This window comes from Bubalus kerabau, chromosome 6, assembly GCF_029407905.1.
Source record: "Bubalus kerabau isolate K-KA32 ecotype Philippines breed swamp buffalo chromosome 6, PCC_UOA_SB_1v2, whole genome shotgun sequence".
NCBI lineage: Eukaryota > Metazoa > Chordata > Mammalia > Artiodactyla > Bovidae > Bubalus > Bubalus kerabau.
Window position 1 is genome coordinate 104329146 of NC_073629.1, and position 17377 is coordinate 104346522.

The 17377-nt window shown below is 42.7% G+C and overlaps 1 protein-coding gene across 2 annotated transcripts in view; it reads left to right on the forward strand.

Annotated features, from left to right (window-relative positions):
- The window catches only part of ZMYND12 (zinc finger MYND-type containing 12), a 33946-nt gene that overhangs the window by 7360 nt on the left and 9209 nt on the right, over positions 1-17377 (forward strand). The window contains exons 2-4 of one of the 2 annotated variants that reach the window (XM_055586184.1): positions 4557-4698; positions 6146-6317; positions 16769-16938. In XM_055586184.1, the coding sequence (XP_055442159.1) occupies positions 4557-4698; positions 6146-6317; positions 16769-16938 (484 nt within the window). Of the gene's footprint in view, positions 1-4273; positions 4699-6145; positions 6318-16768; positions 16939-17377 lie in introns of those variants that run through there. The other variant, XM_055586185.1, reaches the window with a different exon arrangement.

Genomic DNA, 17377 nt, shown 5'->3' on the forward strand with positions numbered 1-17377 from the left:
CCTCCTGCAGGGGATCTTCCCAACCCTAGAAAAGAACCTGGGTCTCTTATGTCTCCTGAATTGGGAGGCAGATTCTTTACCACTAGCGCCACCTGGGAAGCCCACATACATCTATGGTCGATAGATTTTCTTTTTTTTTTTTTTCAGTTTTTTTTAATCAAAATACAGTTGATATACAATAGTACGTATGTTCCAGGTGTATAATACGGTGTTTCACAATTGTTAAAGGTTATACTCCATTTATAGTTCTATAAAATATTGGCTATATTCCCTGTGCTGTACAATATATCCTTGCACCATATTTTATACATAATAGTTTGTTCGTCTTAACTACATACTCCTGTATTGTTCCCCCTCCCCTCTCCCTAACGGCAACCACTAGTTTGTTCTCTGTATCTGTGACTCTGCTTCTTTTTTGTTATATTCACTAGTTTTGTATTTTTTAGATTCCACATATAATTGACATTTTACAGTATATGTCTTTTTCTGACTTATTTCACTTAGCATAATACCTTCCAAATCCATCCATATTGCTACAATTGGCAAAATATCATTCTTTTTAACTAAGCAGTATTCCAGTGTGTGTGTGTGTGTGTCTGTGTGTGTGTGTCTGTGTGTGTCTGTGTCTGTGTCTGTGTATACCTGCTAGGCTCCTGTCCATGGGATTCTCCAGGCAGGAATACTGGAGTGGGTGACCATGACCTCCTCCAGGGGCTCTTCTCAACCCAAGGATCAAACCCATGTCTCTTTACGTATCCTGCATTGATTAGCAAGTGGGTTCTTTACCACTATCACCACCTGGGAAGTGTGTGTGTGTGTGTGTGTGTATGCATGTATCTTTTCAAATGAATGTTCTTGGGTATATACCCAGCAGTGGAATTGCTGGATAATATAGTAACTCTACTTTTTAGTTTTTTGAATTTTCGGTACCATTTTCCACAGTGGCTATACCAATTTACATTTCTACTAACAGTGTGTAAGTTTCCTTTTCTACACATACTTGCCAACATTAGTTATTTGTGTTCTTTTTTGATGATAGCCTTTAGAACAGGTGTGAGGTGCTATCTCACTGCTGTTTTGATTTACATTTAACTAAGGTCTGTCTAGTCAAAGCTATGGTTTTTCCAGTAGTCATGTATGGATGTAAGAGTTGGACTATAAAGAAAGCTGAGTGCTGAAAAAGTGATGCTTTTGAGCTGTGGTGTTGGAGAAGACTCTTGAGAGTCCCTTGGCTTGCAAGGAGATCCAACCAGTCCATCCTAAAGGAAATCAGTCCTGAATATTCATTGGAAGGACTGATGCTGAAGCTGAAACTCTGATACTTTGGCTACCTAATGTGAAGAACTGACTCCTCGGAAAAGACCCTGATGCTGGGAAAGATTGAAGGCAGGAGAAGGGGGTGACAGAGGGTAAGGTGGTTGGATGGCATCACCAACTCAATGGACATGATTTTGAGTAAAGTCCGGGAGTTAGTGATGGACAGGGAGGCCTGGCGTGCTACAGTCCATGGGGTTGCAAAGAGTTGGACATGACTGAGCGACTGAACTGAACTGAATGATGAACAATATTGAGTATCTTTTCATCTGCCTATTGGCCATCTGCATGTCCTCTTTAACCATAGCTTTGACTAGACTTAAAGCTCAACATTCAGAAAACTAAGATCATGGCATCTGGTCCCATCACTTCATGGCAAATAGATGGGGAAACAGTGGAAACAGTGTCAGACTTTATTTTTGGGGGCTCCAAAATCACTGCAGATGGTGATTCCAGCCATGAAATTAAAAGATGCTTACTCCTTGGAAGGAAAGTTATGACCAACCTAGATAGTATATTCAAAAGCAGAGACATTACTTTGCCAACAAAGGTCCGTCTAGTCAAGGCTATGGTTTTTCCAGTAGTCATGTATGGATGTGAGAGTTGGACTGTGAAGAAACCTGAGCGCCGAGGAATTGATGCTTTTGAACTGTGGTGTTGGAGAAGACTCTTGAGAGTCCCTTGGACTGCAAGGAGATCCAACCAGTCCATTCTGAAGGAGATTAGCCCTGGGTGTTCTTTGGAAGGAATGATGCTAAAGCTGAAACTCCAGTCCTTTGGCCACCTGATGCGAAGAGTTGACTCATTGGAAAAGACTCTGATGCTGGGAGGGATTGGGGGCAGGAGGAGAAGGGGATGACAGAGGATGAGATGGCTGGATGACATCACCAACTCGATGGACATGAGTTTGAGTGAACTCTGGGAGTTGGTAATGGACAGGGAGGCCTGGCATGCTGCAATTCATGGGGTCGCAAAGAGTTGGACACGACTGAGCGACTGAACTGAAATGAACTGAACTGATGTCCTCTTTGGAAATATATTTACTCAGTCCTTCTGCCTATTTTTAAATTGGGTTTTTTTTGATGTTAAATTGTTTAAGTTATTTATATATGATGGATATTAACCCCTTATTGGGCTTCCCTGGTGGCTCAGATGGTAAAGCGTCTGCGGGCAATGCGGGAGACCTGGGTTCGATCCCTGGGTTGGGATCCCCTATCGGTCACATAATTTGCAAATATTTTCTTCTCTTCATTAGGTTGTATTTTAATTTAGTCAATGGTTTCCTTTACTGTGCAAAAGCTTGTAAGTATCATTAGGTCTCATTTGTTTATTTTTGCTTTTATTTCCTTTGCTTTAGGAAAGAGATCCAAAGAAAAATATTGCTACAATTTATGTTAGAGAGTATTCTGCCTGTTTTCCTCTAGGACCTTTTTGGTTTCTGATCTTACATCCATTTTGAGTCTATTTTGTATATGGTGGTGGTGGTGGTGTTCAGCTGCTCAGTCATGTCTGACTCTGACCCCACGGACTGTGGCATGCCAGGTTTCCCTGTCCTTCACTATCTCCCGGAGTTTTCTCACACTCAAGGCTATTGAGTTGGTGATGCCATCGAATCATCTCATCCTCTGTTACCCTCTTCTCCTGCCCTCAGTCTTTCCCAGCATCAGGGTCATTTCTAATGAGTCAACTCTTTGCATCAGGTGCCCAAAGTATTGGAGCTTCAGCTTCAGCATCAGTCCTTCCAATGAATATTCAGGGTAAGTTTCCTTTAGGATTGACTGGTTTGATCTCCTTGCAGCCCAAGGGACTCTCAGGAGTCTTCTCCAACACCATACTTCAACGACATCAGTTCTTCAGTGCTTAGCTTTCTTTATGGTCCTCACACAACTCTCTCACATCTGTACATGTGACTACTGGAAAAACCATAGCTTTGACGATGTAAGACCTTTGTCAGCAAAGTGATGGCAAACACTGTCTATTTTTAACATGCTGTCTACATTTGTCATAGCTTTTCTTCCAAGGAGCAAGCGTCTTAATTTCATGGATTTCATAGCTGCAGTCACCTGCAGAGTTAGGGGCCAGAAAAGCAAACAGTTACAGATTACAGATTAGGAACAATTGCAATAAAAACTAGGAATGTTCAGGCCTGCTCACTGTTCTCTTTTTCTTCTTCATTCTCAGGAAAATGAAAGAAAAACTCATTCCTCTTTTTCCTTTTCACTGAAACAGGAGTCATTCATAGAGGAAATTGTGTAAGGAATGGGAGGGAATTTCCTAGTGGTCCAGTGGTTTGTTACTTTCCCTGTCCCTTCCCTGGGCTCTGGTGGCCCAGTGGCGCTTTCCTTGGTTGGGGAATTTAGATCCTGCAGGCTGCATGGTGTGGCCATTTAAAAAAATAAAAGGAAGGGGAGTGGACTCTCTGTCGAAGTCCTGTTCAATAGAATGTTTCTGTAGTGATGCAAACGTTCTATATTTGTGCTGTCCAATTAAGTGTTTAAAAAATATTAAATATGCACATAAAACAGTCAGAAAAGCCGTAAACTAAACTGCCACAAGGCTCTTCTCTGGAGAGCTAAAATATACTGGCTTTGGAATACAGGCCTAGAGTAGCTACTTACTCTCCATACCCATTCTTCCTTACCTTTAAAAATATAAATTTTGTTTGTTTGTTTGTTTGTTTGCAAAAAGTTGAACAGTTATTTGTGAGACCACCTGTTGCGCCACTAGGATTGGAGGAGATTCACAGTGTGTTCCATGCGAATGCCACCACCCCCCCTCCCCAGCACAGAAGACGCAAATGGTGCTCTTCCCAGCCACGCCCCAGCTGTAAGGAAAGTGCCTCCAAGAGCCTCATGAGAGGCTCGCTCCTTTCCCTAAGAAAAAGATTCTTTAATTCATCAGCTTCAGTGTTCAGATATTTTGAAAATGACCTTAGACCAATACAGTGTTAACGTTGTCTTTGTTGTTATTAATGAAGAAGAAAAGCAGAATTAGCTACAGCATCACCACCTAATGGACTGCAGAAATATCCTCCCATCACTCCTCCCACACACCCCTGGTCTTTACACCACCCAGTCACCATGTGAAGGAAGAGCAAGTTGTGTCAGAAATGGCTTTGGGCTCCCTGCCTGGTCTGTGTTGAGCTTACTCTTCTAGTCCCTAGGGCCCGGCCAGCAGTAGGGCCAGGAGAATCTGCGGTCAAGCCCTAGGTAGAGATAACGAAGTCGTGTTTCCATTGTCAGTGGTGTGGTTCATCAAAGAGCTGATTGGGGCAGCATCCACGAGAAGATATGTCAGCTCCTGATTCCCCTGCGCACCTCCATGCCCTTCTACAACTCGGAGGAAGAACGGCAGCATGGCCTGCAGCAGCTGCAGCAGCGGCAGGTAGGGCCTGTGGGACGCTGCAGGTTTAAGTCAGGGGTGCAGCACAGCGGCCCCAGCGAAAGGGCGGACTGTGCAAGGCCACTGAACTGCAACCTCCGAAGGCAGAGGTGTGGTTTTACGTCTTTATGCCCTCAATTCCATTCAGTCACTTCTCCGCAAATTTGCTGAATCACTGCAATATTAGTTTCCTAGAGCTGCTGCCGTTACCAAGTACCACAGATGGGGGGCTTGAACAACAGAAATTTATTTTCTCACAGTTCTGGAGGCTGGAAGGCCAAGATCGACAGTAGGTTGTCAGCAGGGTTGATTTCTTCTGAGGCCTCTCCCCTTGGCTTGCAGACGGCCGCCTTCTGGCTGTGTCCTCCTGTGGTCTTTCCTCTGTGTGCACACGTCCCTCGTGTCCAAATTTCCTCCCCTAATAAAGCCACCACTAGATTGGATTAGGAGATACCCCATTACCTCATTTTAATTTGATTGCCTCTTTAAAAAGCCCTATCTCCAAATGCAGTCCCATTCTGAGGTACTAGAGGTTGGCTCCATCATATGAATTTTGGGGACTTCTCTGGTGGTCCATTTGTTAAGACTTTGCCTCTCAATACAGGAGGTACATGTTTGATCCCTGGTCAGGGAATTAAGTTCCTGCATGCCTCATGGCCAAAAAAAAAAAAAAATGTAGAACAGAAGCAATATTGTAACAAATTCAATAAAGGCTATAAAAATGGTCCACATCAAAAAAAAAATCTTTAAAAACCTTATGAATTTTGGGGTTACAAAATTCAGCCATAGCTCCCTAACATGCTAAGTATTGTGATAAGAGCCTAGGCACATAGTAGAAGGTCAAGAAATGATGTATGAATATACTAGTTAATAAATAAAGGAGATTGAGAAAATTATTATTATGGCATTGAGAGCACCTCATTTATTCTGAAAAAATAATGCTTTATAAGCCATAAATCTCAAAAGATTCATTGATTTTAGTATAGTGACACTTTGAGAGCGGCCTTAGAATGATGACGAGTCAGTTATTTCTAATATTAGCTAAGCAGGATAATTCCAGAAGGAAAAATATGTTTGTCTCAAGATTAACTCAGAAAGGCAGAAAGTTTTTAACTGTCCTGAAACATTACAGTTTTGCTAAACTAAAATTTTATTAAGAACATAATAATATTCATTTAATAATTTTATATTGAGCACTCATTTATACTAAGTACTGACCTATGATGAAAAGATCCTTGTCCCTGGACCTTTGATCGTCACAGGAACTCACAGTCCAGAGTATTCCTTTCTAATCACCTATTTTGGGTCTCAAGTCCACCTCAATGTGGGCAGGCTCACTATGGGATCTTGACCAGGTTGTTAGGTGTTGCCCTTATCTCCAGGGGTACCTATAACCACCATTACCTTTTACCCTTAGATGTCTCAGATAGCCTCATTTTTTCTTCCACAGAAGCATTTGATTGAACTCTGCTACACCGTTGCCCAGAAATATATCTTTGAAGGAAAACATGAAGATGCTGTCCCGGCAGCTTTGCACTCTCTTCGCTTTCGCATGAATGTGCACGGCCTGAGTTCAGTTGAGCTAGTGCCTGCTTACTTGCTGTTGGCTGAAGCCAGCCTTGGTAAGTGAAGCTGACTAGAGACCCCCTGGAACCAGTAAGAAGTGCTATATTGAGTCATGATGGTGGTGGTTTAGTAACTAAGTCCTGCCCAACTTTTGCGACCCCATGAACTGTAGCCCACCTGTGGGCTACAGAGAGACTACAGAATTGTAGTCTCCTGTGTCCATGGGATTTTCCAGGCAAGAATACTGGAGTTGGTTGCCATTTCCTTTTCCAGAGGATCTTCCCAACCCAGGGATCAAATCCACATCTTCTGCATTGCAGGCAATCTCCTGCATTGTAGGCAGATTCTTTACTGCTGAGCCACCAGGTAAGTCCATATTAGGTCATATTAATGGCCAAAATGTCCAGCTCTGGCAATGGCACCAAGACACATTTTGTGGAAGAATGGGATTGCTGTAAAGTTTGGTACAAGGTGGGGAAGGAGATGTCATGGACTTTTGGTTATAACTGACTCAAATCCATGCTAGCTGGCCTTAGCGAAAGGAGGAAATTTATTAGGACGCTGGAGTGTCCTAAAGGAAGGGAGGCTTTGTGAGATACTAGACTCTGAATGCTATAAGAAGCCAAGGCTAGTGCTGTTTCTCTCTCTTGGGTCTTGTCTCTGTTTCTCTCTGCATTCTGCTTTATTTTCCATCTCTACAGACAAGCTTTTTCTACCCTCTGCTTACTGCAGAAGACAGCTACCTCAAAATATCATATGTAGCTGAATTTACATTGAATTTACACATCCTCCAGGTTCAAGGTGGGTAACAGAAACTAATTAGCATCTAATTTCCAATGTTAAATTCCTGAAAAAAATAATCGTGTTGACTCAGCTCGAGTGTGGTATCCATCTGTATCTACCTTTGTGTTGGAGTCACACAGTTCAGACAAAATTAGGAACCTGCTCCTACTGATGGGAGAGGCGATTCTGAGAGCAGCGAGCACAGACTTAGCAGACAGCACCCAGGGTGGTTACTACAAGAGGGGAATTAGCATTTTCAAAGGGGATGAACATTTTTGAGCGTCTACAGCATTTTAGGTACTGTTTGGTTGTTCAGTCAATAAGTCTCGTTTCCGACTCTTTGTGACCTCATGGACTGTGGCATGCCGGGCTCCTCTGTCCTCCACTATCTCCCCGAGTTTGCTCAGATTCATGTCCACTGAGTTGGTGATGCTATCTAACCATTTCATCCTCTGCTGCCCTCTTCTCCTTTTGCCTTCAATACTGTACTACTGCTTTGTATATCTCAGCAGCCATTATTTTTTTTTTTTTTAAACTTTTAAAAAAGTAAAACTGTTGGAAATACTATAAAGGACTTTCCCCCTAAGCTATCTGAGAGTAAGCTGCTTACCTGACGCCCTATGCCTTGACTACTTCAGTGTGCATTTCCTACAAAGATGTCTCCTTCATAACCATAGCACAGTCATTATCGACGATTGTCTACTAAGCAGACCCCATTCAGCTTTTTCCAATTGTCTCAATCACATTTTTATAGCAAAAGGACAGAGCTCAGAATCACAGTCTCATTTTGTTGCCTCGGCTCTTTAGTCTCCTTCATGCTGGAATAGTTTCTCAAGCTTTCCTTGATGTTTACCATGTTGACACTTTTAACGATTAAAGGCCAATTGTTTTATAAAATGTCCTTCAATTTGAGTTTTTCTGATGTTTCTTCATGACTGGACTCAGTGATGTCTTTGGCAAGAATATCACAGAAATGATGCTGTATTCTTCTCATCCCATCCTAGAAGTTGGCACGTATTTTTAGTTTGTTCCATTATTGATGATGTTCAAGTTACTTTATTAAGGTGGTATCTGTCAGGCTTCTTCTCTGTAAAGTTACTTTTTCCTCTCTTTGCAATCGATAAGTTATAGAGAGGTATTTGAAACTATATAAATATCCCATTCCTCAACAAACTTTCAGTGAATATATTTATTTATATCACCATAGACCTTAGTTTTCCTATTGTATTTAATGGGTTACAATCCATTAGTATCTTTTGATGTTCAAACTGTCCTTGATTTGGCAAGTGGCAGCCCATCACACTGGCTTCTTTGTTTCCTTGACACATCCCCATTGTTCTCTTTCTTTCTTTCTTGTTTGTTTTTTGGGAAGTTGTATGTGTGCGTGTGTGTGGCTGTGAGGCTTGCAGGATCTTAGTTCCCTGACTAGAGATAGAACCTGTGCCCTCAGCAGAGAAAGCATGGAATCCATAGCCCTGCAAAGTGAAAGTGAAAGTGTTAGTTGCTCAGCAGTGTCCGATTCTTTGCAACCCATGGACTGTAGCTCACCCGGCTCTTTTATCCATAGGGTTTTTCAGGCAAGAGTATTGGAGTGGGTTGCCATGCCTTTCTCCAGGGGATCTTCCTGACCCAGGAACTGAATCAGGGTCTCCTGCATTGCCGGCAGATTCTTTACTATCTGAGCCATCAGAGAAGTCCCCCATTAGCACTGAACTGCCAGGGAATTCCCTCCCCATTGTTCTTTGATCACTTTTCCTGCTTTCTGGAACCTATCTGCAAGGAGCCTTGATTTCTTTTAGTGGAAAATGGAATTTAGAAGCCACGAATTGTGCACTAGACATACTCATTGCTAGTGAGGTATGGCTATTCCCAGGCTTCTCAGTGGACAGTATTAGGAAATATATGTATGATAATGTGTATATGAATTGATGCTTTTGAACTGTGGTGTTGGAGAGGACTCTTGCGAGTCCCCTGGACTGCAAGGAGATCCAACCAGTCCATCCTAAAGGAGATCAGTCCTGGGTGTTCACTAGAAGGACTGATGCTGAAGCTGAAACTCCAGTAATTTGACCACCTCATGCTAAGAGTTGACTCATTAGAAAAGACCCTGATGCTGGGAGGGATTGGGGGTAGGAGGAGAAGGGGATGACAGAGGATGAGATGGCTGGATGGCATCACTGACTTGATGCATATGAGTTTGGGTAAACTCCGGGAGCTGGTGATAGACAGGGAGGCCTGGCATGCTGTGGTTCATGCGGTTGCAAAGAGTTGGACACGATTGAGCGACTGAACTGAACTGAATGTGTATATGTATATACACATTATTTCTAAATCTCTTTATCTCTCTCTCTCTACATCTGTTTCTATACATGATCTTGGGCCCCTAGGACTACATTTAAATCCACAGGGTTCAATCTCATTTTCTCCCATTTTATATTTGTAGTTCTCTTCTCTGACGGTGAGAATGTTGGCTTCCATTTTCACTGATGTATCTATATATTTAATCTGTTACCCTGTATGAGTTAACCTCCCATCTCTAATCCTATTCTATCCCCTTCAGATGCCCTCCTCTCCTTTTGTGGGCTCTGACTCCTTATTCTGGGATGCCTCTTCTGCATGGACCCCCTCCTCACTGGTTTGCACTCTGACTCTTCATCCCAGGCCACTTAGCTGCAAAAATACCCTTTTTACCCTGCTTTGGTCCATCCCCATTCTGGCCTGTCCCTCCTCCATAAGTAGTGGAAGACTGCTGGACAAGAACATACAGCCTAGGCTCTGTTTATCTCTGATACTGACTAGCTATGGAGTATTGGAAAAGTCACCCTAGCCTAAATCCTATCATCTCTCATCTGAATTACTCCCTGCCAACTGACCTCTGCAATCTTTCCTGGCCTCCCTCTAATCTGGTCTCTAAACAAAACGTGACTGACTCACTCCAATAAATAAAGACCAAGTTCCTAAAGCAACCTATGAGCCCATGCTTGGTCCAGCCTTTATGAATTCTCTCACCTCACCTCTCATCTTCTCTCTCCCTTTCAGCTGTGTTGGCCTTCTCTCATTGGCACTGCAATGCTTCCTTGTTCTGGAAGGTTCTTCTCTAGCTACTCTCCCCACTTCTCCTCCCCTCCCCCTCACCTGACTAACTCCTATTCATCCTTCAGAATCAGCTTGAGTCACCACTCCTGTTTAGAACCCTTTCGCAAGCTCCTAGACTGAGTCGATTCTTTTTTTGTGTGTGTATGCAGTTAGAAACATCTTTCTTTTTTCTGGGCACTTACCTTGATAATAATTATACATTTGTTGATGGGGCTTCCGTGGTGGCTCAGCGGTAAAGAATCTGCCTGCCAATGCAGGAGATACGAGGTTGATCCCTGGGTTGGAAAGATCCCCTGGAGAAGGAAATGGCGGCCCATCCCATTTTTCTTGCCTGGGAAATCCCATGGACAGAGAAACCTGGCGGGCTACAGCGTATGGGGTTGCAAGAGAGTCTGACATGACTTAGCAATTAAACAAGAACAACATTGTTGATGAGCTTATTTAATTCAAGTCCCTCTCCTGCGATCGACCATAAGTTCAGGGAGAACTGGGGCTGTGTATATTCTTACTAATCATAGTGTCTTTACATCCAGAACAGTACTTAGTGTAGAGAAGGCACTCAGAAACCCTCTCACAGGACCTGACACCTAAATGGGAACTATGTAAGCATTTGTTGAACCTGAGTCGTCTTCGCAGGACTGTTTTGAGGATTAAATGAATTTGTGTGTCATGAACATGAAAGTGCTTTGCAAGCAGGAAAGTGCTGTCTAGATGGAAGGTTTCATTATAACTCCCACCATCACTGCTTTATAACCTTGCCAACCTTTTTGGAAGTCTAAATAAATCATGTGCCCCCCATCCCCCCTACATTCCTCTCCCATCTTAGAGATTCCTCCAGACTGGAGTGGAAAAATTATAGGCATTCATCTTTTCTTTTTTTAAGTAAAACTTTGGAATTTTAACCCACTGGAAAATGACATTTTCAGTAACACTTCAAAGAGGAGCCACTTTATTCATCTTCCCTCACTCTAGTCAGCACTTTGGAACTGGGAGAACCTAGGTTTAAATTTCATCTCCTCACTAGTTGTGGGATCCCAGTCATAAGCTTTTTCTTACCTTAGGGCTCTCTTACACATTGCCTGGAATGCTTGTTTCTCCCTCTTACATGGCTGATTCCGTTCAACCTTCAGGCATCTGCTTAAACACCACCTTCTCAGAGATGTCTCCCATAATCATCCAAAAGGCAGGTTTCTCCCTGCCTTTTTTGATAACCGTACACTACTGAAGCGACTTAGCAGCAGCAGCAGCAGCTGTTCATTTCCTTCCTAGCGCCTCACTTTTTGTTTCTTTATTGTGTAATGATTTCACTGGACGGTAAACTCCTTAAGGTCAGGACTGCAGCATGCACTGAGCATCTGACAGACTGGTAGCCACTGGACAGATCTGATGAACTTAGATTAACTGAAGGCATGCAGTTTCCTTCTCTGATATTTCTTTTGCAGGGTTGTTTGCGGATGTAATCACAGATGCAGGTGGCCTCGCCTGGTGGAAGGCCAGTGGAAGGCATAGCGTAAGGCAGGCCCTCAGTAAACGCTGATTCCTTTTTCTTCCCCTGGGCGCTTCCCAGCCACACCTTTGAATCATCCGTGACTTTTATTCCGGGCTTCTTTACTTTCAGCACCAAGTCCTGCAAAATCTTCCACTATAATATCTCTTGGATCTGCCACAACCCAACGTAAGCCTGCTGTCTCCTCCTTAACTCCCCCAGTTAAGTACCACTTTTCCTTAACTGGCCGTCCTTTCTCTCTCTACTGCGTATACTCTGCAAATTGCCCTGTAGGATAGTCTCCCTTCCTGATGTCTCTGTTACCTCCACTCTATCCCTGCACCTCTCTAGGTAAGCGCTGTATGGAGGAGGGCATGCCTGAGCTCACCCACTCATGGGTCACAGTCTTAATTCCGACCTGCTTGTCACAGCTTGATCTGCTCACCTCATTATATCCTGCTCTCTGAATTTGCAGCCTTGTCCTTTTTTTTTCTCGCACATACCCTTTTTCCTTTGGTACTGATCCTTGTTTAGCTGTGGTTCAGCTTGGCCTAGCGGCCTTCCTTTTCCAGCAATATCCGCGTAAATGAGAAGTGGACATGAAAAATTTTAATTTTCAATAGATATCAATACTGTCTACCATTTTTTCCTGAGCTTAAACATCTTAGCTAGATTTCCCAGGTGGCTCAGTGAAGAATCTGCCTGCCACTGCAGGAGACACAGGTTCGATCCCTGGGCTGAGAAGATCCCCTGGAGGAGGCAATGGCAAGCCACTCCAGTATTCTTGCCTGGAAAGTCCCATGGACAGAGGAGCCTGGCGAGCTATAGTCCATGGGGTCCCAAAGAGTCAGACATGACTTAATGACTGAGTACTTATGTATACAAACATCTTCGCTAAGAGTCATTTGCTTCTTTAAATTTGAGAAGGCCTCAGTCTAAAGCTCTTAATTTCTAGACAAAATCCAGTTGGAAAATGTGACATGCCTATTTAATTAACATGAGCCAGGATCCTGGGCCAAGGCTTCTTGATTCTAATGTTTTCCAATTTCAGTGTGAGCATCACTCAGGCAAAATTACTTGCTGCTTCTTGTTGACTGCTTCTTCCTCACCTCTCCTCCAGTAATTTAGTGCCGTATGGTTACGACTAGAATAAAGCAGTGCTTACATATGAAGTATGCCTGGGGAGAGGTGCCAAGAACAGAAGGTTGACTTTGGAGGGGTCTGGGTCCTCATCTTCCGACCCTTTACTGATACCATTTCTCCTGCAGCTTTCAGCATATGGAATACTTCATTCCATGTGAGGTCGTGCCTCCTGCTCTGCAGATGCCCTCAGAGTAGTTTTCTGTTCGGTTCTCACAATCTCCCTAGGAGGCAAGCAAGTAGGCAGGAAACTGTTATATATCAAAAGGTTTAGGTGTTGAGAATATCTGACTATCAGAAATAAAGGTGACTTTCACTTAACCATGTGACATGGTTAACCACCAAAATCATTCTAGCTCCTAAATGTTTTTTTTTATTTTCTCCATCCTTATTCACTGCCTTAGTTCTGGCTTCAAGTACTTGCTGGAACTATTTCAAAAGTCTTTGGATGAGTGTTTTACTCTTCCTCTTCCCCTCTGGTCTCTCCTCCACATAGTTCCAGAGGATTCTTCTAAATCTAAATCCAGTTCTTTCTCCCTTTCTGAAATTTCTCTAATTTTTATCCACATGCAGCAAGCTCCTTGGCATGACTTACTAAGCCCTCCATGATCTGTGCCCTGCCTGCCTCTTTACTCTCATTCCCTGCCACTCGATTCCTTATACTCTGTGCTCTGGCTTCACAGAAAAATGTATAATTCTCTAAACACAGTATACTACTTCATATCTCTAGGCTTTGCGTATGTGTTCATTCTGCCTGGGATGCCCTCTTTTCTTTATCTGGAAAACATAATCATCTTCCAAGCCTAGCTTAGACTTTTCTATCTTAGCTTGGTTGGTATAAAAAATACCATAGACTGGGTGGCTTAAACAAACATTTATTTCTCACGGTTCTAGAGGCTACAAGCTCAAGATCAAGGTGCCAACAGAGCTGGCATCTGGTAAGAATCCAATTCCTAAGTTGCTGACAGCTGCCTTCTCTTGGCGTATCCTCACAAGGCCAAAAGCGAGATCATCTCTCTCATGTCTCTTCTTGTAAGGGCACTAATCCCATTTATGAGGGCTCTACCCTTATAATCGAATTAACTCCCAGAGGCTCAACTTCCAATTACCATGTCACTGGGGATTAGAGCTCCAATATATGAATTTTGAGGAGACACAAACATTCAGTCCAAAGCACTGACCATGCCTCTCTCCACTCCATTGTCCCCCTCTACCCTATCTGTAGAATTAAACACTTCCCTGGTGGCTCAGTGGTAAAGAATCCATCTGCCAATGCAGGGGATGCAAGAGATGCGTGTTTGATCCCTGGGTTGGGAAGATCCTCTGGAGAAGGAAATGGCAACCCACTACGGTATTCTTGCCTGGGAAATTTCATGGACCTAGGAGACTGGTGGGCTATAGTCCATGGGGTCAAAAAAGAGTCAGGCACAACTTAGTGACTAAACAATTTTGTTCTACTTGAAAACCTTATAATGTTACTATGATTGCATTTATACTATATTAGGAATATACTACAGATATTATGAATATACTAGTATATATTACAAATATACTAGTGTACTTATTTACACTATGAGCAAAGCTAGTAGTGGTGATGGAATTCCAGCTGAGCTATTTCAAATCCTAAAAGATGATGCTGTTAAAGTGCTGCACTCAATATGTCAGCACATTTGGAAAACTCATCAGTGGCCACAGGACTGGAAAAGGTCAGTTTTCATTCTAAGCCCAAAGAAAGGCAGTGCCAAAGAATGTTCAAACTACCGCAAAATTTCACTCATCTCACAACTAACAAAGTAATGCTCAAAATTCTCCAAGCCAGGCTTCAACAGTACGTGAACAAGAACTTCCAGAAGTTCAAGCTGGATTTAGAAAAGGCAGAAGAACCAGAAATCAAACTGCCAACACCCACTGGATCATAGAAAAACCAAGACAATTCCAGAAAAACATCTATTTCTGCTTCATTATGCTAAAGCATTTGACTGTGTGGATCAGAAAGAACTGTGCAAAATTCTTAAAAGAGATGGGAATACCAGACCACTTTACCTGCCTCCTAAGAAACCTGTATGCAGGTCAAGAAGCAACAGATAGAACTGGTCATAGAACAATGGACTGATTCCAAATTGGGAAAATAGTATGTCAAGGCTAGATTATGGCACCCTGCTTATTCAACTTACAAGCAGAGTACATCATGTGAAATGCCAGGCTAGATGAAACACAAGCTAGAATCAAGATTGCTGGGAGAAATAACCTCATATATGCAGATAACACCACCCTTATGGCAGAAAGTGAAGAACTAAAGAGCCTCTTGATAAAGGTGAAAGAAGAGAGTGAAAAAGCTGGCTTAAAACTCAACATTTAAAACACTAAGATCATGGCATCTGGTCCCATCTCTTCATGGCAAATACATAGGGGAACAATGGAAACAGTGGCACACTTTACTTTCCTGGGCTTCAAAATCACTTCAGATGGTGACTGCAGCCATGAAATTAGAAGATGCTTGCTCCTTGGAAGAAAAGCTGTGACCAACCTAGACAGCATATTAAAAAGCAGAGGCATTGCCTTGCCAACAAAGGTCTGCTTGGTCAAAGCTATGGTTTTTCCAGTAGTCATGTATGAATGTGAGAGTTGGACCATAAAGAAGGCTGAGCATTGAAGAATTTTTGCTTTTGAACTGTGGTGTTGGAGAAGACTCTTGAGAGTCCTTTGGACTGCAAGGAGATCCAACCAGTCCATTCTCAAGGAGATCAGCCCTGGGATTTCTTTGGAAGGAATGATGCTAAAGCTGAAACTCCAGTACTTTGGCCACCTGATGTGAAGAGCTGACTCATTAGAAAAGACCCTGATGCTGGGAAAGACTGAAGGCAGAAGGAGAAGGGGACGACAGAGGAGAAGATGGTTGGATGGCATCACTGACTCACTGGACATGAGTTTGAGCAAACTCTGAAAGATGGTAAAGGACAGGGAAGCCTTGCATGCTGCAGTCCATGGGGTCACAAAGAGTTGGACACGACTGAGCGAGTGAACAACAACAACAATGAATATTCTTGTTTCCATGTCACTCATTCATTCCCTGTAAAATTTCATCCTTGAATTCCTATCACTTCACACAAGGCACATGGAAGGTATTGCATATGAATATACATATATTTTAAAATTGAGATATAGTCCATGTACCATAAAATTCACCCTTCTAAAGTACCATTCTGTAGCTTTAGTATATTCACAAGATTGTGCAACCATGATCACATCTAATGTGGGAACATTTTTGTTACCCCAAAATGAAACCCAATACCATCGGCAGTCACACCTCAGTCCCCATGCCTACAGTCCCTGTTTTTGCTGTTCAGTTGCTCAGTCATGTCCTACCCTCTGCGACCCCATGGACTGCAGCATGCCAGGCTTCCCTGTCCTTCACTATCTCCTGGAGTTTTCTCACACTCACATCCATTGAGTGGGTGATGCCATCCAATCATCTTATCCTCTGTTGTCCCCTTCTCCTCCTGCCTTCAATCTTTCCCAGCATTAGGGTCTTTTCCAATGAGGCAGCTCTTCACATCTGGTGGCCAAAATATTGGAGTACAGTTGGCCAATTACTAATCCACTTTCTGTCTCTATGGATTTACCTATTCTAGAAATTTCACATTAATGGAATCGTAAAATATGTGGCTTTTTGTCTCTGACTTCTTTCACTCAGTACAGTATTTTCAAGGTTCATCTGTGTTGTAGTATGTATCAGTACTTCATTCTTTTTGTGCCTGAATGATATACCACTCACGAATATGGAAAGACCATATTTTGTATATTTACGCACCAGTTGGTGAACATTTAAATTCTATATTTTGGCTATTATGAATCGGCTGCTAAAAACATTCATGTACAGGTTTTTTTGTGTCAATCAGTATTTTAAGTCAAAGAGTAAATGAGTGAATGGGTGATGACTCATCTTTCAACATGTGTTCTCTGGCCAGGATATGAATTACAATCTTTATTTCTTTTGGGCAGGTCTGGGCCGGGTCGTCCAGGCTGAGGAATATCTATCCCAAGCTCAGTGGACAGTCCTCAAATCAACCGAATGTAGTTATGCCATCCACTCCTTACTGCATCGGAACCTGGGACTTCTCTACATGGCTAAGGAAAACTATGAGGAAGCCCGTTATCATCTGGCCAATGATGTAAACAAGCTAAATTCCGACACCCGAATGTATCTGAGAACACCTCTGTTTGGTTGTTGTTTATTGCTGTTTTCTTTTTACTGAGCATTTCTCTGAAACTTTCTGTTTACAACTATTTGTTTGGTGGACTATTAGCAAGAACACAATTCTAACAACCTGAGTTCAGAACTTTCCACTTTTTGTCTGTACATCCTTGCCCACATCACATCACTTCCCAACCCTCAGTTGCCCTGAGGATGATAAAGGGAGGCAGAAAAGCATCCGGATTAAGATGCTTTATGGGCTTTCCTTCTCATTCTACTGCTGTCTTTTCACCAGGCATGTAGACTTGGATAAATTATTTCACATCATTCATCACCTGTAAGACAGAAACCATAAACTAGTCTCTGCCTCATTGGGTTCAAACACAAAGAAATTGCAGAGATGATTAAGACAGCAG